Source organism: Passer domesticus, chromosome 7, assembly GCF_036417665.1.
Source record: "Passer domesticus isolate bPasDom1 chromosome 7, bPasDom1.hap1, whole genome shotgun sequence".
Lineage (NCBI taxonomy): Eukaryota > Metazoa > Chordata > Aves > Passeriformes > Passeridae > Passer > Passer domesticus.
In genome coordinates, this window is record NC_087480.1 from 12205411 (window position 1) to 12229938 (window position 24528).

General features: G+C 43.2%; 1 protein-coding gene across 4 annotated transcripts in view; it reads right to left on the reverse strand.

The window, feature by feature from the left end:
- Positions 1 to 233: 233 nt before the first annotated feature.
- GPR50 (G protein-coupled receptor 50) overlaps positions 234 to 24528 on the reverse strand; it is a 43691-nt gene continuing 19396 nt past the window's right edge. Inside the window, exons 3-5 of one of the 4 annotated variants that reach the window (XM_064426896.1) lie at positions 11308 to 11368; positions 10648 to 10691; positions 234 to 4724 (exon numbers count right to left, since the gene is read on the reverse strand). In XM_064426896.1, the coding sequence (XP_064282966.1) occupies positions 3856 to 4724; positions 10648 to 10691; positions 11308 to 11368 (974 nt within the window). In that variant the 3' untranslated portion in view covers positions 234 to 3855. Of the gene's footprint in view, positions 4725 to 10647; positions 10692 to 11307; positions 11981 to 24528 lie in introns of those variants that run through there. The other 3 variants (XM_064426899.1, XM_064426895.1, XM_064426897.1) reach the window with 3 other exon arrangements.

Sequence of the window (24528 nt, forward strand, 5' to 3'; positions counted from 1 at the left end):
AGGCCAGAGTGCATCAGGCAGCTGGCTCACAGGCAAGTGGAAGAAAACGTGTGGATCCAAGGAGATGTCTCAGATGTCATGGGTCATTCACCTCCAGGTCCAAGCTGGGCTGCTGAGATATGTGTGAACTCAAGCATGTTTGTCAATTCAATCTGCTTTCTGGGAGTCAACAAAACTCAAGCTGATGTTCCAAGTATTTATTAAAAAGTAACTGCTAGTGGAGAAAAAAAAAATCAGTAAGTAGTCCAATGGTAGATTTATTACATTTTTAACAGGTAAAGGGAATTGATCTATTTTATGAACAAAAATGGCAATAGGAAAGTATATTGAAGGATTCTCAATTAAACATTAAAATGGAAACAGCATATGCAATACACATTTATATATAAATATATTGGTTACATTCTTCTTAAATTGATGAAACAACATTCATTAGCAACATCCAAAAATATTTCTTTGTGGCAAGAGATTCATCTTTCTTCACAGCAATACTGCTTCTCCATAAGTTTCCACTACAACAGTTTTAGAGCTTGGGACTAGAATAGGTATTTGACACACCATATCAAACCCAGAGCACGTGAATTGAAAGCAGTTTACATGAGATCTCAATGAGACTTAAGGCCAGATAAGCAACAGGTGGAACTGGCAGAATGTGATTAAAATTGTGGGATCTCAATGAAATCTCAAATTTGGACTAAAGCTAGATTCCCATAGGGAAACTGTGACACTGCTCAGCATTCTCAGCTAAAACACACTTCCCTTTTTCTGTAAACAAGTGCTAACAAAAATAAACTCTCTGTACCCTGTTAACCATTTCCTAACATAAAAATAAGGAGCTGCTTGGGTAGTTTAATAAGTCAGTATAAAACTCCATCCTATCCTAAGTGCTGCCTCTCTCAAAGTGCTAACAAATGGCACAGTGTTTCCTGTTGAGGCTACATCCCCTGCTTTCCATGGTTCATATTGCAAACCTCAGCTCCAGCAGGGCTGAGCCCAAGCCTCCAACCATGGTGGGTGAATCAGCCCAGCCCTGGGCACCTCCCTGGGACAGCCAGAGCCCTTCTGAACAGGGCGTGCCAGGGCAGTGCTCCCTGTGCTCCAGAGCCACCCCCAGCCTGCGGGCCCTGCGCTGCAGGGAGCTGCTCAGACCCAGCCCAGCACAGCAGGTACTTTGCCTGTCCCTGCAGAGATCTGGGCAGCAGCTGGGCTCAGACCCTGTGGCAGAAGACAAGCAGATCATTTTGCATAGTTTGGTTGAGTGGTGACTCTGTGAGCCCTGGGGAGATGCCCTATCCTACTCCTGCTGCTCCCACTCCTGCCAGGTGTACAAGGGACTCTCACAGCTTGCCTGTTCAGGACCTCTTTGGACTTGGTTTGGTTCAAATACTTGCTGGCTGTTAACTTTAGAGCCTGAATAAGAAATAGTGCAAATACAAGCATAAAGAATAAAATAATAATAAAAAAACCCAAATGACCTCCACTGAACATTCAGTTAAAAAGACAAGAATCCATAAGATGAAACCCCAGCTTTGGGGTATTTGAGATATTTGGCAAGCTTGCACAAGATTCTTCACAATTGTCTTAAAGCAGTATATTTCATTTGGCACTAGATGCTTCAAATTATTTGCTAATGTGATTCTAACTAACACTGTTGTGGCTAATTGCAAATGACTTTGAAGACTAGTCATGGAACACGGGACATCTCCCAGGCATGATGGGACAAACACTCCCTGCAGTTATGTGCCCTCAGTGCTTTTCTTATCCAAGTTTAACTCAAAATGATTTTGCTTGCATGGAATGGTGTGAATTCATCCAGGGTGGTTTTTCTGGAAGGCGAACAGACAACAGTTATTTCTGAGGGTCAAAATACCTTTATTTGGCCATGCTGAGGCAGATTAAGAGGCCAAAACAAAACTCAGTTTGATTCCTATTATGGGAGGCTGGCTGCAGTGCATTTTAAAACAACATTCATCTGAAGTGGCTGAGATGCTCAAGTTTGAAACTTCCTAAGTGCCAGGGCACCCTATAAATGCAGGGCCCCCCTGTTACTGCAGTGACCTTCACCACATGGCAGCAGCAGAGACACAGTCCTCATGGAGGCAACGCGGCATGCAAAGTTCCTTGGCCCACTTCAGAAAGAGCCTTAATTTCTCTCAATTCCTCTTCCCCAAAAAAATCAGCAGGAGGGACATTCAGCAGCAAGTTGGTTTCAGAAAGCAGTGCACAAATGGCTTACTATTTTCACTAAGGATTAGGCACACTGCCTGCTCAGGCTTTGGGGAAATCCTACGTACCTCCATCTCCAGGCACCTACAAAGTCTGGTCTCAGTCTTTCAGGGCTCAGTGCTGGGAACTAGTCCTGCTTTGACTAGAACTAAAGAGAGAAGACTGCAGTCCTCGACCAGGGGCTGCCTGCTGTCCTCGTTGTACCCCCAGGGCTCAGACCTGCCCCTCTCTCTGCTGTGCCCCTCAGCACACCAGCATCAAGGCAGAGGCACTAACCTGAAGGTAGAGTTGCACCAGGGGAGTCTTACCTGTTGATTTTATGGGATTGCTTCAAAGCAGGATCCACATTTAAAGCCATAAAGAGATGAATTCACAATGAAGCTAAGGAAAAAAAGAAGTCATATCTACAGACAGCTGCCATCACACACACACACACACACACACACTCCTTTCATACTCCATTAAAGAAACAGCCTTATCTTTGCCCATGTGTTTATGTCTAATGTGATACTGGCCTCCCCAGAACTTCATGACATTGTTTCCAATGATACAAATAGCACAGTCCAGGCTTAAACAGAACTGATGCATAATTATGCTTAAGTAGCTTTCGTCTCCCCACTCTGTGAGTTAATTACAGTTCTGTATGTCAATAAAATGGGAAAAAAAATCTTCACTTTTTCTCCCATCAGCAAATTCATGTTCTGTGATGGGCAAAACGAGGGATTTTGGTAAAAACACTGCCTTCCCCTTCTGCCTTTTTCTGCAAGTGTAAATGTTACTGGAACCTAAAAGTCGCAATCTGCGTTACACAGATGGGACTCTGCTATGTTCATCTTTTTTATTGTGATGTTCATGTAGCAGTGACTTTTGAAAGATGTTAGAAATGACTGCTGGCCATGACAGGATACTGCCTAAATTAGAATCAGGCTCCAAGTATCTTCCTTCAATTAGATTATGTCATATGTCATATACTTACTCATGGCCTGGGAAGGAGAGTGCAAGGGTACTTAATGTCTGTAGATACTCAATTAAAATGAGTGCATCAGACACACACTGGTCTGGCTTCTGCCTGCCTCACATCTAGCCCAGGCTAGCTCCTAAACCTGAAGAGGAAACAAAAAGGAAAACACACACCATGCCCATACGTACACCTGCTGGCTAATACAGTTACCTATCTATAATGTAAAAAGCCATGCAGTTTACATTTTGTTTGATACAGTTCAGGTTAAGTTAATGCTAGAAAAATAGAACTCAGAGGGAGGGGAGAAACGTTTGTGTATAATAAATGGAAATTTTGCTGTCTCTTGATGGTTGCATTTCAAGCATAACTGCATTTCTCCATGCACTCTGAACGCTTCCCTTTTCGGGTATTGGCATGCTTGTGGCAAAAGCAACCAAACTGATTAATTAGGCACACAGTGAAAGATGACATATAAAAAAAAAATCTGTCATTTCCATTCTGAAAATTCTTATTCAAAGCCTTTATGTCACAGCAATAAGCTAAGCATGAAAGGTTGCAGAATCCTTCCTTGCATGAGGGCAAAACCAGCTGTGCAATGCACACAGCACAAAAGGCTCATGTATATTATATATACAACTGTAATCCAGAATAAATAGTACTGTCCTGACTCATAGGTGTATTTCAGCGTGGTTGTTGTTCGTTGTTATGGCTGGAGAATGCTTGCTTTTCATCCCTTCTGTCCCACCCTTGGACACATCAATGAACAGCAGCCTGGGAGTCCACAGTGTCAGCAATATCCTTTTGTATTCCTTCCGAAAATTCTGGTTAAGAAGCCCATATATCACAGCATTGAGGCAGCTGTTAAAATAAGCCATAAAATAGCTGAGGACAAAAAGCCATTCTGGAATGTGTGGCTGCACTTTTGAAGGATTAATTGAAACAGCAAGGCCAATAAAGTTTAATGGTCCCCAGCACACAGCAAAAAGGACAAAAACCACAAACATAGTCAAGAAGTTTCGGATGTCAGCTGCCCTGAGTTTCTTCTTGCAGTCTTGTCTCACCCGGTGTTTGACTTGAATGACCAGAATCCAGATCCGTAGGTAGCAAAACGTCACGACGGAGAGCGGGACGATGAAGTGAACCACCACCACCGTGATGGTGTACGACGTGCTCACGGTCTGGGCAAAGGTGCAGGAGTAAATCCGGGGGTCATACTGCAAGGAGCCAACGAAGAAGTTTGGCACAATTGCCACCACCGTGAGTATCCAGGTCAGGCAGAGATAGCAGCAGGTGTTCTTCAGGTTGAAGAGCTTATCGTACCGAAGGCTGTGGCAGATGTAGCAGTAGCGGTTGATTGCGATCGCCGTGATGTTGAAAATGGACCCGATGACACTTAAGCCCATCAGGAACCCACTTATCTGGCAGTGAACATTTCCCATGGTCCATCCATTGTGGAAAATGGCACTTAAGATCAGAGGGTATGGATAAACTGCCACCACGAGGTCTGCAACGGACAAGCTGACAACAAAGATGTTGCCTACAACAAAGAAGAGACCATGAGAGGTTAGTGTGTGTCCAGATGGACAGCTTGCAACTCAAAACTCCTCTTTAGGCCTAAGTCTTCTGATGGGCTTCACTCTACTCTCCACTTGGAATTTGAAACCCTAGAAAATAAGACTTTGCTTTACTAGTGACAGCAATGGAGAGTGCATGATTGACCTGCATGCTCCTGCTTAGGAGCAATCTACACTAGAAGTGTTACCTTTAACTTGGCTACAGCTGGGAGTCAGGTACCTGTGGTCCTCTAAGTTGTGTAGGAGAGAAGCATTTTGTTCTCGTTATCCAGCCAGCTTGACTCTCTCTGACCATCATGGGCCAAAGGAGTGTGGTAGGCAGGTTATGTTTTCAGTGGTTTATTCATTTCACTGACAGCACTTGCACAGGAAAAGTCTCTTTTGTTCTTTTGCATGTAAGTAGTATGCATTCACTGGAATTTCTGCAATGTTCATGCTAATGATTGTGTGTTCTTCAAGGAACCATGTGCACACAGCCTTGATGTGCTTATCTTATTTGGTATATTTTCCTGTCTTTTAATGTTTAAGTTATCCAGTTAAACATGGAAGGTCAGTTACTTCTTCACTGTCTGGTCCTGGGCAGAGAATGTGATTAATAAGCTGCAGTCAGTCATCTCTGCAGAGTATGTGCTGCAGGTTGTTTATTTAGGCTCTACAACAGAGAGTTGAGAGTCTCAGCAAGTATAAAATAATTTAATTCCTTATTGAATTGAAAATGTTGCATTGTGTGGGACAACACCTGACAGCTCCACTGTGAGGAGCAGCCTCCAATGACCCGGGTGACCAGTGACCTTCTAACAGCACTTGCTGCTCATTTCATAAGTCTGGTGTATTTTTAGGGAGGCAAAAAGCCTTTCTGTTCAGTTTGTCAGCATAGAGGATTGCATTAAGAAAAGGACCCCGAGGTCTTGTGGGAACTGGTGTAAGTACAGGACTAGCTATAATGTTGAAAAGGACATCTGTCAATACCCAGCATTTGATGACCACAGTGAATGTAACTTCAGCAGGAGCTCAACACTTCAGTTAGAGGACAGCAAACTAGATAAAGTAGTTGGTTTTCCTAACTCTGCAACTTGCAGGTGTATCTGCAGCAGTGGGAAGGAAAATATTACTAGACAGCAGATAAATATACACATAGAGTGTATATAGAGAATAAAGTTGTATGTAACACATTTAAGGTGTGAAGACCTGTGCCCCTATGTGATACAGGCAACATCCCATCCAACTGATCACACCTACACCTCCTCTTCAAACCCTCATATCCTGTTGTCTAGTGGAGTAGATATATATTTTTAAAATTACTAAAAAGAGGTATTTTTGTGTAGTATGCCTGAAAGGACTCTCTTACACCTCCATTCAACCAGGTCACAGGCTTTAGCATTTGGAAAAAACATGCAAGGGCTGTTGGAAAGCATGGCTGCATTGCCATTGCAGTTGGGTCGTGGCTACGTTTGTGCCAACAAAAACTACCAGGACAAGTCAACAGCTCATATCAGGCCACTTCATGCTGACTGGAAAGCAGTCCAGACTCGAGAATAGCCCCCGGCAGTGTGCAGCTGAGGCAGCTGACACAGACTGTCACTTAAAAATAAGTATTAGCAGAGGTCATGTGAAGTGCTAAAATCCTTTTAGAGAGAAATTTTACATACACAGGTTTACCACAGCACACAGCTTCTGCATCTGTTGGGCCTCAGTGCTGCTTTCTTGCTGATTTAATAACTTACTGAGAGCCTTTTAAAATGCAGTTACTGAACCTGGTCCCCCATATAATTAATTCCATTTATGCCCATTTTCAAGGGCAGAACCAACTGTGGCCAGGTTTAGTGAGGCTGCAGGCACCCCAGAGAGGGAATGCTCTTCTGCAGCAAAACTTTTATTCACTTGATCAAAAACATGCACTTCAACAAAAGAAAATGTGCCCCCAGCACCAGAATTTCCTTTTGGAAACCTTTTCTAAAACAATTTTCAAGAGAGCGAAACAGAGACAGAGAGGTATCAGCAATCCAATTTAGGAGATTTCCAGAGGATACTGGAGACAGACGCCACTAATGGGACCACAACTCTCCCTCTTCACCAGACCTGTCCAACTTGGATACTCATTTGTACACAAGCAACTAGAAAGCAAGTCTCTGCCTTTGCTGGGCATGAAAGAGACACATTCAACATCCAGTTCTGAACCAGGCAGAGCAGAACAAAGCTGAATATTCCGTACTTAAAACACCACATCTGTGGATTTAATCCAAAGCTTAGAAAAATCATAGGGAAAATTATTAGTCTTACTTGACTGCCAGCTGCTGAAAGAAATAAGCTGTTTCTGCTGGTCTTTCTTAACCAACTTGAATATTTGAAAGGAAGTAAAGATATAAGGCAAAAAAATCTATAGAAATAATATTCACAGGATGACCTTTGTAGTTTGGATTCAATCCAAGAGCACAGTATTGTGTGTATTATTTTGACACAGCTTCATTGCAGGGAGAAAATCAGATGGTTTTATCAAGAAAAGAATCATCTCCTCCACTCAGGGAGCAAACCTGCCCTCCCCTGCTCTGCACCTTCAATGGTGCACTCTCACCTCTCCTACCCACCAGACCTATGGCCCAGGCAGGGTGCTGGGTGCCTGGAAATACAGCCAGAAAGGTTCACTCAGTACTGTTTCACAGAAACAAGCCCATCTCCCAGTTTATGTGGGAATGTGCTCAACTTCATCCTTCTCTTCTGGTGAGATGAAGGGGCAAGTCAGAGCCATAAAACAGCCACTTGCAGGTCAGTCCTGGAAATCAGTGCATTTTTATGGCTGAATACTGAAAAGAGGGGGCACATTGCATGCCACCAAAGCAGAGCATGCCCTTCAAAGTATGGGAACTGGCTATTGGCTAATTATTAAAACAGGAGTAATCTGAGTTAAACATTGCTTTAGCCTTGCAGTCCCTGGTTTGCTATGAGACCACCATGTGCTGAGCCCTGCACCAACAGCTTGTGTCCTTCCCTCTGCAGGATGAGGTTGGATCCTCCTTCCCAAAGACACTGCAGAATGGGAAGCCACCTAATATATGGCTTTTAGAAAAGGTAAAGAGCAGTTTCCTGCCAATGATCTTCATTACTGCTTTCTTTTACATTTTCCCACTATAAAACAAAGGAGTCTGGCCCATAAATAATACCAGTAGGGCTTTATCTCCAATTTAAATTTATCTGCTTCTGCAACAATATTTTCAGATGTATCTTTTTTCTCTTTGTTGGCATGTGACTATATTTCCTTATTAGCTTTCACATTTTCCATCCCTTTTTTAATTTCTACTTATTATAAACTGGCTCATGTGCCACTGTGCTCCATCCCCCAGTTACAGAGTTTTACATGAATGAGGCAGGAATGGGGGAGAAAGGCAAGTGTAACATTGGTAATACAGATTTCTCCACATTTTCAGAGAAATTACAAATTCTTTTACATTACAGAAGTCCCACACAAAGCTACAGATTACAGAGGTACGACACACTGTTCACAGTGTAATCCACAATTGTTTAGGGGAAAAAAACCAACTCCAAGCAATCTGAAGCCCTGCTGAAGAGCAGATTGTAGGCATGTGCAAGTGATGCAAAAGGGAATTTATCCCAGAACATCTCGTGCCCTAGCCCTTTTTTGAGTTCCCCCTCTGCTCCCATAAACCTATTTCTGCCCACTCCAGCAGTCTGCTCCTGTACTCCAGCAGTTCCCTGGCCCTACCTCTCATTCTGCCTGGATTATCCAACAACACAGGTTATCTGAGGACATATTGTCAAGCCCTGGTTCTAGGAAATGTGGAAATACCTCAATGAATTCTGCAAATCAATAAACCACATACGTAAAAGTCTTTACTGGCAGGCTGCCCCAACAGCACGTGACTTTCATCCAAACAGGTATCGTTCTGTGGAGATTAACTGAGCATCACTGTACAAACACCAGGGTCACTGGCACTGCCTGCCTCAAGGGGCTGTTGGAAATCCCCTGGTGTCCAAGCTCCTGTTGCACAGATCCAGCCTCTCCCTATTTTTCCCACACAGCAGATGTGAGCTGTCCTTTACAGGCTGTGGTTTACATACCCTGAACCGAGACCCAGAGTTAAAAGGTGAGGGGGGGAGAAGGAGATAAAATATTTTTCTGAAAGTTGTCACTTTTTGTACATCTCAAAATGTTGAAACACCCAAACCTCTTGCTTCTTTGTTATTCATATGAAGTTCTTTTATATTCCTTGCTGAAGTATTACAGAACCACAAAACTGTTTCCTTCAGGTGAAAAACATAGAGATGCTCAATACAACCTGAAGTTAGCGCTGTTACCTGTACACCCAGTGCTGAAACTGAATTGTCCTGAGCAACAGGATTTGCACCAAAGCAGAAACAGAGTTGAGTGGATCAACTTCTGCTCACCTGGAACAGTCCAGCTCCAAGTGAGCCTGCTGTCCCGGCTGCTGCTTCCTCCCCCCTCTGCTCAGGGATTCCAGTTGCTCCCAAATAGACAGTGCCCAGCACAGCATTTTGAGGCAAACAAAACCATACACAACAGCTTCAAAGGCAGCAAGTGAGAAGCTGACCCATGAGCACAATGGATGAGTGCCATGGGGCTCACTGCATGACTAGTCACCTTGCTGTTCCAGCCTCTTCCCAGCAGTGAGATCAGACTCTGGTGTCTGTCCAGCTTCTACCAGATTAACTGATAGCTGTAGAAAAGCAGGTCTAAAAACCTGTATTGATAAAAATGTGCAAAGATACACAATAACAGAATTACAGAATCAACTAGGTTGGAAAAGACCTTTAAGATCATCTAGTCCAACCTATGACCTAACATCTCCTCCAGGGCTAGTGACTCCACCATCTCTCTCGGCAGATGATTCCAGCAATCACTCTTTCAGTGAAGAATTTCTTTCTCACATCTAACCTAAATTTCCCTTGGTGTAGCTTAAAGCTGTGTCTTCTTGTTCTGTCTAGTTGCTGCCTAGAGAAAGAGACCAACCCCTCCTGACCACAGCCACCTTTCAGGGAGTTGAGAGAGTGATAAGGTCACCCGAGTCTCCTTTTCTCCAGGCTGAGCACCCCCAGCTCCCTCAGTGGTTCCTCTCAGGGTTTGTGTTCCCAGCCCCTCTCCAGCCTCGTTGCCTTCTCTGGACGCGCTCGAGTGTCCCAAGGTCCTTCCCAAACTGAGGGGCCAGAGCTGGACACAGCACTCAAGGTGTGGCCTCACCAGTGCTGAGAACAGGGGTGGGATGACCTCCCTGCTCCTGCTGGCCACACTGTTTGATCCAGGCCAGGAGCCACTGGCTTTCTTGGCCACCAGGGCACACAGTTGGCTCATGTTCAGTCGGTTGTCCAGCACATCCAGGTCCCTTTTCACCTGGGCATTGTCCAGCCATTCTGTCCCCAGCCTGTAGCACTGCAGGGGATTATTGTGGCCAAAGTGCAGGACTTGGCACTTGGACTTATTCAACTTCATGTTGTGGGACTTGGCTCATCCATCCTATTCAGGTCCCATTGCAGAGCCCTCCTACCCTCCAGCAGATTGACACATGCTCCTAGCTTGGTGTCACCTGCAAATTTACTGATGGTAGATTCAATCCCTTCATCCAGATCATCAATGAAGATATTAAAGAAAATGCTGAAAGTTTATTGATGTAAGTGGTATGTTTGCAGTGACTTCTTACTACCATAATTATACTATAAACCACAGCTTATAATAAAGAGAATCTTAAATTTTATGTTTGTTCATTCAGGCTTTATGAAAAAAATCAACAGACTCAGGTCTTCCAAATAAATGGGATTGAAGACACACGTCAGCCTCAGAGACATATATATGTGACGAGGTTCAGTAAACAATTTAACAGGCCATGACTGTAAAGCAAGCCTCTGATGACCACTTACCATAATCTAATACTCTCTGTTTAACCTTCCAAAGCTTATGCTCACTGCAAAACAGAAACAAAATGTACTATTTGCTTCAAGCAAAAAAATAAAGTCATGAAAAGCTTTATTCAGCATGCAACAAGACTCTTTATTAGCTGTGATAGCTTCTTTTTCCTGTTTGTTTTTACCTGCCACTTGCTGTGTGATTGCTTGTATGTCACTAACCTCCAGCCTGCAGATGTAAAGTGTGTGCCCAGTTCTGCAAACTAATTGGCAGTTCATAGAAAACGCTTTCAGATCAATTTTCTTCTTTTTAAGGCATAAAGACACCATTGAGCATGTGCAATCATACTGATCATGTACTGCTGTAATTAAGTGGATGACCATGCTGTGGTGTTGGGGGATGCTGAGCCTGTAGCCCTCACTCTGACAAGCACTTCTTATGTCACAAACTCTAAAGGGTCATTCCTGGGTAGACAATATTTACCCATCAAAGTGCATTAAGAATGATCCCTCTGTAGGGGAGTGTGACCCACTGCACTGATCCTTACAAGCTCCTGGCTTCCACACCACACACAATGGCACAGGAGGAATCCCAGACTGTTGTCATGTCTTTCCACCATTCTGATAAGCACTGATACATTGATGTACCCACATGACAGCCCAGTGTATACTTACCCATTCTGACAACCAAAAATGTTTGACAGGGGAGCACAAGTGAAAATCAGCAAAATTCTCACTGAGATCCAGGCAAAAAGAAAAAAAAGAAAAAAGAAAAAAAAAGAAAAAGATTTGTTGTTCAATTCATTAATCCATAAATTTTAATTGAGGATTTTATTTGTGTATTTAGGGAGTATGTTCAAAGAGAGGAATAAACAAAAGAAAGGAAAAGGCATTCAATTAATTATCTGTTATCATTACTCCATTAGCATTCAGACGGGGATAAAGTGTGGTTTCCTGCAGTTAAACAGACAGTGCAGTTGGGCTGTCAGCTGCTCTCAAATCCTGATTGTGCTGCATAAAATGATACACAGGGTAATAACAAAAAGGGCAGGAGGTATTGCCAACCCACAGCATTCTTAGGCTATAAGATTAGACAACGTGGAAATATCCAATTTAAGGACATTATGAAAGTCCTAAAAAATGCATGAAACTCCAGAATAATTTAACTCCTGAAAACAGTCCTTTGAGATCTCTCAGCACAACCACAAAGCCAGAAAACAGCAGTATGCTATGGACTACCAACTATTATCTGGTTTGCTGGCATCATTCCCTATGGGAGAACTGTGGGCACTTAGAGCTGCTCCCTGCCTTGTGCCAGCCCTGCAGATGCACAGAGCAAGGCCAAGGCAGTCCACAAAGCAAACTCTCCTCCTTCTCCTCCTCCTCTGCCTAGCTGTGGCCAGGCTCTTTGGCACAGCTGTGGCATCACTGACTCCATGAGCCCTCTCATCAGTACATCACTTCAGCTGTGAAAGTCCAGCCCTCTGGACCTCTGAGAAAGCCTTGTGGGAGGAGGAGAAAAACCACAGAATATTTACTGGAGAACAAAGGACCAGCCCTGTAGGGCTTCAATTACATTTGTTATGCACCATATATTATCCTGGCTGATGGCTAAAGAATTGCTTACACTGCCAGGTGAAGGACTGGGTTTACCGGATTTTAGACTTTTAAGTCATGACTTTCTAATTGTCTTGCTGCCAAAACCACACTCAAGCCATGCCTTCAGCCACTCTAACTGAATGCAGGAAAGGGCAATAGTTGGCAGTGTTCACACCCCAGAGATTCATAACTTTCATTTGGCTGAGATCACCCAGATTCACAGCCTTAGCTGAGCTCAGAACTCTGTGGAAATGAGCTAGAAATTAGAGAACAGCCCTGTTGGCATGATTTCTTATCTTTCCTTATATCACTTACCATTACACTGGAAGCAATGTAAAGGGGAGGATTTTTCTCTTGCTGTTACACAAATGGTAGCTGGACATTCACTCTCAAATGAATAGAAATTATTTAATTATATCTTCTTCGGAACATTTAAAAAGTGGTCACCCATCTTTTGGTACCAATGCAGAGCAACTTCCCCATCTTCAGAATTTCAAATACTTTATAAAGAAAAAGAAGTTTTTACACCATCCTAGGGAAACAGTATTTGGCAAGTTTCCAAATGTTATTACCCATTAATTCTAACACATCCTGCTCACCTTAGGCACTCCTTCCTAAAAAGGTGATCTGAATATAGTATAAAGAAAGGAAAAATGATATAAAGTTGACATTTTACCTACCTTCAACATTTTTCAAGTTTCTAAAATACCATTTAATGTTCATTTAAGTGCCTTTTAATGATTTCTTCCTGTGTTTTCCTGGAAGTTCTGACCCTTCGCATTAGGGAAAACCACAGTGCTGTAATTCTTATGGATTTCTATACTTAGCTCTTCCTAGTGGGATGTTTTTCCTGAATGCATTTATGGCAACTGAATCTGCTAGTAATGGAGGAGGAGTAAGTGGTGGTCTTGATCCAGCTCCTAATAAATACAAAAGAAATGCTAAAATGTGCCCTTTCTGCTTATGAGCCCCAGATTCCTGTCATTTCACTGTTATATCCACCAAACTCATCTCCTGCAGTAACACTGTGAGAGAGTGAGCCAATCCACACAAAACCTTGATTCCTTCTCGTATCAATTCCAAATGCTTGGACTGAAGATGGGCCTGGAGATACTGCCTGCCTTCACAGCACATCCCAGCAAGGCTGATGGAGAGCAAGTGTCAGGTCAAGAGGGCCTTGGGGCCCCCCTCAATTTGCACAGAGTGAGAGGGAGCCTCAGCACCTCTGCCAGTGCCAGATCTGCAGGGCCCGGGCTGCCACAAGGCAGCATGGCTGGTGGCTACTTACTCCCTCAGGCAGCTTCTTGTGGGACACAGATGTCTTTGGGAAGAGTCTACACAAAACTCCAGCCAGCCAGAGGTCTGTCCAGGTACCCAAAGTAGCACCTGACACCTGAATACCAGTGTCACCCCCAGAATTCCAGCTGTTTACCCTCCTGAAATCCCTGCTGAGTGGCAAAGCAGCTGCCTCATCCACATCCAGGCTGTGTAGGAAGCACAGCCAATGCCCTTCTGTTCACCCTCCCACACTGGCCACATGGGCTCAGGGATGAGCTCTACCAGCCCACGTTAACTCCAGGCCCATTATTTATCACCTGGTTTGTAAAGTGCTCTCAAAGAGGAAAGACCCTGTATAAACATAAATATGAATTATTGCCAGCATCCACTGAAATGACAAACCAACATCCATCCTCTCCCAGTCCTAGCAGCTGTACCACCACCATTTGCCATCTGTTACTATTCTAGAAAAAAAAATCTGTCAACCCAGGCTTAATAGACTTAATAATGCTCTTTTGCTATTGGTGTTGGTCAAAGTGTGCTCCCGGAAAGGAGCTGTGTGCAAGCAACCAACTCCTAAGCAGCTGTCAGGCAGAGCATACAGTCAGATATGAACACACAGCTCATTTTAGTGTTAAAAATATTGTCTGACTTCCCTGGAGAGCCCTGCTGAACCACCACAGTTGAGCCTGGGAGCTGCTCCTGCTCCTCCTTGTGCCTCACCAGCACAGTTTGTTGACTAAACCTCAGTGCCAGCCTCAGTCACTACAACCACGGACATCCACTGCAAAGGACCAGATGCCACAATGAACAACTTGTCTTGACCTCCCAGCCTTAACATACCAGGGATGAGCCTCTCTCCAGTCCCAGCTCTTCCTGCTTAGCTGGTGAGAATGGGAGATGGGGCTTTTCCCCCTATAATTCTTTTGAATTGCATATGAAAATGATAAAGCTACTAAAGAAACAGTCACCACACAAAAATGTTTCCATTGATGAAGGCCACTTAGTGTTTAACTCATTCAGAACCAATTCTAGGTTACCTAAATGAAGGCTTGGATGTTAGGGCAGCAGCAGGGTGATAATCACCTGTGCTTCCGCACAGCATTTGCCACTAGACTGAGGAAAAAGAAACATAATTTGGATCCAAATTATCTCCAAGGTGATAGCCTAGTTGTAGGCTACAACACAGTCCTGGTACACCTTACAGGGAGTGCTGTGCCCCAATTGATTTGCTTTTCTTTGGAACACCTTAACATATTTTTTCAAAAAAAAAAAACCAAACCATGGGCTAGATGTAGATCATAGAATTCCTTAGAGCCCACATTTTTTTCTCCTGTGGCCTCACGTTGAACCTGGCATGAACAGCCACAGTATGCAGAAGCAGTGGAGATGAGGTTGGAAGAGAAATGATGCCATGAGGGACAGGAAAGCAGCATGACTAAGGGCAATGAAATGAGATACCTGAAGTACTGCTCATCCAGATGTCACAATCTGCTAGGAAGGGGAGTAATATTCCTTACAAAATGGACAGGCAAAGAAAGAGCCCCAAGATGTCACGGCTTCATCAAGACCATGTGAACTGTGAGAGACATAGGGCATGCAAGTAGGAGAAAAGAAAGTAAAAGAAAATCTGTTCTGGACCTCCTGGTTCATTCATAACTATTCATTCATAACTATTTATTAATCCCTGGTTACTAATCCCTATTTACTAATCCCACTGGAAATGGAGAGTTACTTTCACCTGGAAACACTTTAGGGACTCTGATACCATTACATAGGCAAAAGTCCAATGCAAACAGTTAAAGTTGGTTCAGTAGGAATATAATGATACTGGAAAATAAAAAAACTCTCATGTCCTCATTTTCCCAGAAAGGAGTCCAAAAACATTGTTTCCCAGAACATCAGCAAAAGTTTCACTCCAGATATTCCACAGGGTTTACAGAACTCATGTCAAGCCTGGGTACAGGATGAACGAGAAGAAACAATTGATGATATGAGAAACTTGGACTAGGGAGTCCCAAATGTATTTCTGGATGGCATCTGCTACTGTTCTTTTCCTAATGACTTACAAAACACTGAGGTACAAGGTGTGAGTCTATAAAAGGAGAAAAGATGTTTTTGCAGTTAAGTCCAGAGTAAATGTGCTTCAGCACGAGCCTGTGTGAACAAATGGTTCAAATGGGTGTGCTCCAACACCGATCTCAGTGGGAATTAGTGGTGGATACTACCCAAGTGGCTTGAAGGCAAATAAGACTCTATGGGACAGTGACACCTAAATTACTGAAGGAAATATGTAGTCAGACTTATACATTCAAGGGCAGATCTCACTCTTGTGGATAATACTTGAAGAGGCTGGCACTTTGCTATCAGCAGCTTCCAGTAGAACAGCATTGCTGGATTCTGCTCTTACAAACTATGTTTTGCCCTCAGCAAAAAAGAAAAAAAAAGCTCCAGAAAGAATAAAAGATGCTGTAAAAAGGCCATCCACATAACCCAAAGAAACTCTGACGTATTTAGCTAAATTGCCTAATCCTGGAATACCCCCGAGTCCTACTTTCTAATCTGTAGTGATAAGGGCAGGCCTACTTTTAGAGTTGTATAACCACCATCAATTGATGGTGCTTTCAGTGTCCCCTTAAAAATTTTCCCCTCCTTTCCCTTTTTCTCCTTAATTAAATTTCTCAGCAAGAAATAAATCACAGACATTTCTTCTCTGTGAAACTACCTAACAACCACATCCACAGCTCCATACTTCAAAGTGGTAATGTGTTCACTTGCGCCTCACGATTCCCAACAGGAACCCAGGAGGTGAGGGCTGCACGCAGCCCTTTAATGCTAATTCTGAGTGGACCTTTCAGGCCAGCTGGAGGTTGGTAAAGGAGATTCAGCTCCCCACCTCCATGTTTGTATGGCCAAGGGTGTGACTGTAAAACCCATCAGCAACAACAGAGCTGGAGGGACCCTGGGAGTCAACTGATCATCCCCCTCAGCCACAGCTCTTAAAAACTGCTGACAAGGAGGATCCTTTCTTCACTTGGAACAGGCTGCCTCGGTAAATGGTGGAATCACCATCCCTTCAAGTGTTCCAAAAGTGCGAGCACATGGCACTGAGGGGATATAGCTTAGTGGAGAACATGGCAGTGCTGGGCTAATGGACTTGATGCCCTTAGACTTCTTTCCCAACCTTAATGAGACTATGATTCAATGATTTCTATAATTAAACTGACCTTACTCAAATCCAAACTACCTTCCACCCTACTTGCTACCACTGGAGAAAAAAAAAAAGGCTTTAGGCATGTGCTGGTTGAGTAAATTCAGAAACAAAGGAATAACTCAGCACCAGCACCTTCATTCAGTGTGAGAGCTCCTCTGGCAGAGGCAAAATAGAGGAAAGAGCTATAGGTTTTCACACTGCCTTTTGCTCCTGAAGTGTTGGAATTCCTATCAGTTTTAGAGGTCATGCTTTCATTTGCCACCCTCTCCAAAGACAAGAGAAATGGTCAAGTTTGCTAAATTTCTAAAAGAAAGATCATCTATAAGTCTGTGCAATTTCTGATAAGCCCTCTTCTCCACTCCTCTGTTGCTTTATCTAACAGCATTTTTGAAGAGCTGTCATTCATTAAGCATAAGATATTAATTCCTGCCTTCAAGTCTCTTCAAAGCCATTTATGACCCTCCATTTCCTCTCCTTAGGATTCCCTGCTACTTTTCATTTAATTGCTGAAACCCCATGTTGTTATCTGTCCCCAGTAAAGTAATTTTGTTTATGAACTAACTCCAAAGTAAGAGAAGTTTTAAGGATTAAATGAAGCGTGGGCTTAATGCAGAGTCTTCTAGGGAGAAGTATTTGTAACAAATACCAATGCCATACATTCACCATGAAATCTTCAGGGCAGTGGGAATATCACGTATCATTAAAGATACTTCTCTAAGAGGGGGTTGATTTGGCAGGGTTAGAAAGGACGAGGGTTTCTAGTCCTCAGCAGCAGTGTAACACAAACATATCCAGGTAGGCAATGAAAACTCACAGCATGTTTCCTACCTCCCCTCCTTTAAAGGGAACCCCAAAAGTACAGAAACACAAAGAGGACAAGGAGACATAAGGCAAAGTTAGTGTGCATTACAAAGAGCTTCACAAAAATTCCAACCAAAAATTTGCTTGGCACGTTGCTGGCAATGGATGAGAGCTTTGCACATTAATGAGTGGAGTCCAGCAAACAGTCTCTGCTTCCCAAGCAGATCTGGCAGCATGCAATGATATGGTGTGTATTTCCCTGTCAGGCATGGGAGCACACCAGTGTTGGCTGCACATTCATTTAGGCAGCTCAAGAAACATCTTGAGAGCATGGGAGTCACCTTCAAGCCAGCAGGACCATCCTTGCACAACAGCCACATGAAATGTCCAACAGTGAACTAGCTCAGCTGAGCTCTGTACGTACTCTAAGGAATCAGGGGGTTATTTGTAACGTCAGAGTTAGGAACCAGGATTTGCAGCTTCAATAACAGATTTACACAAAACAACAGAGCCCAGCTCTTGCAGCAAACTTCCAGTCTGGACCACCCAAGAGGCTCCCCAGGGTCACACCGTGCCCAGGCCCTCACGTCACCCAGCCCTGGCTGCCACGTCTCCCCGCTCTGGGATACAGGAAGATGAACCCCAAGGAGCATGGGCCATGTCTGCTGACTCAGCAGGTCTCACAGCCCCTGGGAGCACAGTGCAGAAACACGCAGTGTTTACTGCACTGCAGAGAAAAACAAACCCCCAGTGATTGCCAGAAGTCAGTGTCTTGGCACTGGGAGCACAGGGCGTGGAGTTTAACTGCTAATTAGGACAGGACAGCAGCAAGGGGGAGAACAGGGGAAGAGGCTGGCTTTGGCTCCCTCAGGAGTTGAAAGGCTTTCCCAAATTCAGCCACATAACACATCCTTTAAAAGGAGAGCAATGGCTTCTTCTGTGTTTGCAACAAAGCAGAAACTCTCATGCCAGCACTGCCTTCTGATACTAGCTGTCCTTTTATCATCTATTCAGGAATAAAACTCTCACAAGGCAGAGTTATATCAAATGACAAATAACAGCTGTAGGGAAAAGAAAAAAGTGTTGCACTTCATTAGAACTCTGTATGACTCTGACAACCAGAAACACACTGCCAAAGTGGCAAACACAGCCAAAAAGACAAGAGAGATCTCACAGCAGCTGTTAAACCAAATGGGAACTTGTTAAAATTAAGGGCCATTTCCCCTCTTTCATATTTAGTCTCAAAACATCATGTAAAGAAATTCAACCTCTTACAAAGACAGACTGAGTCATTAGCACAGAAGAGATGTGACACCCTTGCAAAGTTTTCAGTTTAAAAGGAAGCAGTTAATACCCAAGCAGTTCCTAAAACCCTATGAATATGTTAATCTGGTATCAGCTTAAACCCTCCAATATTAAAGTAATAAATCTTACCAGACTGAATTTTACTGCTGTTCACTTGGTGTTACAATTTTCCATTATAACGTGCAAGTTTTCAACATGGAGGATGCTGATGGGCCTGTAGCAGCAATGCCATCCTGGAACAGACTACTCATTTCCTTCTTCCCAGAGAGGTCAAGGCCATACCTGTCACCACTATCAGCACTCCCAAATTCTCTACACCACCAGGCACTGGTGACATGGCAGTGGTGACTACACCACCAAAGCAGCTGGGATTGCTGGGGGATCAGGACTGCATAAGGCCTACACAAGTCACACCTGGAGCTGATTTTGTAGAGGTACCACAGAAACCACAGGGAAATACCTGGGGCTAAAAAGTATCCTGCAAGCCAAGCTGTACATTTTGCTAGAAGGACACTGATTTCCAGAGGGGATGGGATGATTTTGCTTCAATCAGGCTCCTAATAAACACTGACAAACCAAACAAATTAAGTACATAACCAACAGCCAGTTCCAGATTATCCCACAGCAGGGGAGTACAGTGCTGACAGGTTTTGTTCTCTATTTCTTTAGAGGACAGAAGGTGATTGCACTGTGTAATTCTGCATTTAATTAGTAAGAGCTAGTGCTATACTGGAGAGCTGAATGTAAGGACAAACGAGAGACACATTCTTGTTCCAAGCAAGGACTTTTCCAGTTAGTCGCCATGCAGCACGAGCAAACTGCTGCCTCGGCATGTTTCAGCTTCCTGCTCTGCCAGCAAAAGATCTGCCTCCAGTGGATTCACTGATACCTACAAGTAGGAGGATGTCATTGACTGGAAGGCAGAATAGGAATTGAAACATTTCCAGCATGCTCACCTTCTGGCCCTGGGCAGTCCTCCCACACTGAGCACTTGGCTCCGTACTGCTCTGTGCAGGAGCCTGTGACACGCAGGAACAACCAGAGAAGTGGGATATCACTGGCAGAAGCACATCCCTGTTCACCAGTCCTGGAGTTCCCCACAGTCCCCCACACCAGGAGGAGTTTGGATGAGAAATGCTGAATGTAGCACATGCAACTTTAAATTCCATAGGCAACACTCTTCCCACCAACTCCATGGAGTCATTTCCCCTCCATGGTACGGGAGGAACATTTCCTGTTGAGAGCTGCTGCTGACTTCAAGTGAAACTAACTCACCTTCAGTGTCTCAGGTTAGAAGATGAAAATTCATTGTGGGAAAGAAGTTATTAGCAGAAATCTCCTCTAAACCAGTACTTTTCCCTAAATCCCTAACTGCTTCAGTGACACCAGCAAAGGCAGGGATAATAGCTGGCATACATGTTTCTTGGAAGAATTTGAAAAATATAACACCAGGGAATTAGCAAAGAATCCTCAAAAGATGGACTTGTTAGAAATATTCCAAAGGTGAAAAAAGTCTCCACCAGTGGTTAGACTTCAACTGACACCAGAACCTTCTACTACAGGCATGTTCCCCAGTAGCCTACAACAATGATTAGGATTGCATAGTCCCAGAAATTAGTTTTCAAAGAACGGGTACATTCAAAGAAAAAGTTGCCATGAAAAAATAAAACTAAACAAAACCTGCTATAAAAAAATTAAGAGGGCAGTAAACCTAGTTTTATGCAGAGCAACCACCATGTAATGCTGCAATACAGCAGTGAAATTCTGAGTTACCTAAATTGTCACCTAAGGGAAAAAAAAAAAAGACAAAGAGCTGAAATGGTGTTAGCCAACACAGATAAATTGTTTGACTAATGGATTTGATGCTGACTTAATCTTCTTTTTGGCAGCGCCCTGAAAAGCCTGCTTTTTTGCCTTTCCTTACCTAAATGAAATTAACCTATTCCAGAAAATTAAGAACAATTTATCAGGCCACTGAAGACAGACTGCTTGTTGGATCTGGATCTGTATTATTCCATCCAAAACACAAGATAAATTTTGCAATTCAAAAAACCTGAAAATTGAAGGATCGGTAAAGTGTGGCATCTGGAGTATCACTGCTCTTTCCTCACAAACTTCCTGGCACACTCCAGCACACGGGTTTTACAAATAACCTTTTGTTTGGAACAAGAGTGTTTGGCTCCTGCTACAACACAATTTGTTCTTCATTACCTCAGAAAATGTAATTTCCAGTGCATCAAATAAGAAGAAATTTGGGAGCAGAATATTTCACTGTGACTTCAAGCTCTTTTACTTTCATTATAAAACTAAAGTGTTGGGTTGGGTTTTTTATCAAGAAAGTTTTACATGAAAACCTTAATTTCTGAAGATGTCAAAACCACTATTTTGTTCTTCATCACAACACCAAAAAAAAATTTGTTTTCTGCAAAAAAGAATCTAGGAAATTGATTACATAATTTTTCACCAATAAAGGTTTCTTCTGTAAAACATTATCATCTTGCACTCATTTGAGGACCTGCAGTGCCGCCATTGCTCACTCCCTGGAAGAAAACACATCTGCATCTCAACATTTGAGAAACATCATTGGTTTGAAAGCCAACAGGGGAAAACCTAAGAGTAAGAATTTAAGGTCATATTTTCGTCTAGTATTAACTGGCCACATTTTAAAATGAAGGCTTGACAAAGAAAATCTGGCTGAAGAATCGGCTGGAGCCAGAATGCTCCATCACAAAGGAAATCCTCTCAGGGAAAGCCCAGTTTGGCACATCTTTCCTCTCAACCTTTGAGCTCTGCTTGCAGGATGCAATAAAAATATGCAATTATCTGTAAAACCTTTAATGGTGATTTTTAACTTGGGACATGAAGTAGGGCAGGAGGAAACATGCTCAAGAATAACAAAAAGAGTTCAATTTAAAGGGATTAAGTGAGAAAAAGCCTGAGGAAAACACACAGGTTGCATTATATGCCTACATCAATACAACTGAGTGGAATTCCCACCCTCCTGCAAAACTCACAGATGTGACTGCAAGGTCTGGCATCACCAGTGGAAGCAAAGGGAGCTGATGAGTAAAGCATCCCCTCCCTCTGTAGTGCCTGCTTGCTGCAGTCAGCAGGACAGTTCCCTCTCTAATGTGAGGTTGCGTTCAATGAGTAGAGAAAAATCAGCAATAAGAGCAGAATGTGCAGGACAATGCTTGAAACTGCTGCTAGTTCACTTTAAACTCACAAGTCACCTTCAGATTCATTCTGGGGTGGGTGTGACGGCAGAAGGAAAATGACAGCCCCTCCCAATTCCCTGTGTTGTTTTCATGCAGGATTGGGCTGAAGGAAGATGAAGCCCAGGGACAGGTTGTGAGAGAAGAAGGGGACCAGGATGGATGGAATGCTGGGGAAGTCAGGGGGTGGGGGCGCTGCACATTCTCTCTAGAGACCCAAAAAGTACAGTTGTCTTCAACTTCTGACACTTTGGGAACCATGTAAGACCCCTATCAGCAGAAGCACAAGGCTCAGCCCTGCCCCTGCAGACAGCAGGGCAAAGCATAATGGCACATCTGCATTTCACATTATCCATTTAAGCCAGGATTCACATATTTTTTCCCCTCAGACTGCTGTGTCATGGGAAGCCAAGCCCAGTTCTCACTGAACTAGTGTGACCTCTGCAAGGAGAAGCAGTAGGTCTTAAAATGCTCCTTCATTTCCCTACAGGCAGAGCTGGAAATTGAAATGCTCTGTCCAGTACACGCAGCCTGAGCCAGGGTGAGCGTGCTGGAGGCTGCATGGGAACAAGCCCTCTGGAAACAAACCCAGCTTTGCTATTTCCTGGATGTGCTGGGTCCAGCCTCTTTGGGCAGATGATGAGAAAGATGCTTTGTGCCTTACCTCACCACAGTGCATCCTACAACACGTTTTGGGGTGACGTGTCCACAGCCCACACCCACTAGCTACACACCATGACAGTACCTGCTCTAAATATTTACCCTCCCTCACTTACACATTCTCCTGCAATGTGCAAATGGTGTATAAAGATGGCATCAGGATTAATTTAGATTGTTATCCATGGACAGGGGTTTGTAAAGGAAGGCAAAGCTGGGTCCTCTCTGTATTAGGAAGAAAAGGGAAAACACATTGGGAAGGTTACTATACTGCTGACACCATTTGAAGTCCAGGAAAAGAAAGCCCTACTTTAGTAGTCTTCTGATCATTTACAGATTTCTTTCCATGGATGTGGTCATATGTTTACAACAATATGTGCAGCTGCTGCAACAGTCACATAAACATTGAAAGGACACAAATTCAAAAGTTCAAATAATGACATTCTTTTAATTATGATTAATGTTCATTACTAATCATTCCAGAACCAATACTCTGGAGATGTATTTTGCAAACTTGAATGACATAATGTGAATTACCCACATAATATCAAGCACAAAACTAGATATTTTATAAAGCCCAGGTTGGAAGCCACAAATTTCTTCAACTCTGTAGCACTTAGGGCATGCAGTTGTTTAGACAATTACACAGATTTTGACTCTGGCACAGAGTATCATGTGAATGATTATCTATCTACACACATTTCCCAGAGACACAATCACAGAGGCCTTAATGCAGAACACCACACAACTACATATGGAAAAAATAACAAAAATTAAACATACTTTATCACAGAATCATAGAAAACCAGGCTGGAAAGGGGCCCCAAGGATCATCTGGTCCACCCTTTCTTGGGAAAAAGAAATCTCCCCAAGACATTGTTGAGGCACTGAAAAGATGTGGAAAAGAGCACTCATTCTGAGAGCATAAATCATCATGCTCTTAAAGATAACAGAATTGGATGATTATTTCTCACTAGGAAAAGCAGAAAAGCATTTTATGAGACTCATAAATCCACATCCCACAGACAAGGGAATCCTTACCATTCCTCTCTTCCTCATTTCTACCCCACTCCCTTGGTGATTTCTTCTATTTTTCAGCAAAAAACAGGGAAAGTGAGTGCAGTGGGAAACCTGATGTGGCAGGAAAACGAACCCACTTGGTACTTCCCTTCCCACTACTGACAAGTCTCAAGGGGAAATTCCCTCCTTCCCCTTTTATGGAAGGAACATTCCCAACAGGGCTGATCCGGGTGTACTGAAGGAAGCGTGAACACTCACACTGCTTCTGTGGCAACATCAGCACCATCCCTTTCAAGATGGTTCTGAAGGATGGATTTAGCAGGGGATTATAGGTAACCTTATAAGAAATTGTTTCTGGCGCTTTTCTGTTCTTCAAACTCCATCTCATCCCATCCCACAGCATTAACTGTCCTGTTTTCAAGTTTTAGGAGGATAAAGAGTATCAAGCAACATAAAAAATAAAAACTGCAGAAAGTACCCACTCTTAAAGTAACTTTACATTCTTCCCCTTTATTGGGAATATACTTGTATACATCTGAAGTGTATGAATTCACGTAGTTATATCTGATATAATAAATTAAAAGGTTTCCCCAGAAATCATAGAGGGCACCAATGCAAGGGGGTGCAATACATGGAGCTATAGAAAGCTTACATTTTGTTTGTCTTCCTTTTGGTACAGTACACTGCATTTTCAGGTCTCTATAAAAAATGGCTTGGACTTTCTGAGTGCCACTAGAAGCAAAAAGTTTTCAGAAAGCCAGGTAGGTAAGGTCAGTATTTGCCACACTGAATTAATGCCCAGAGGTC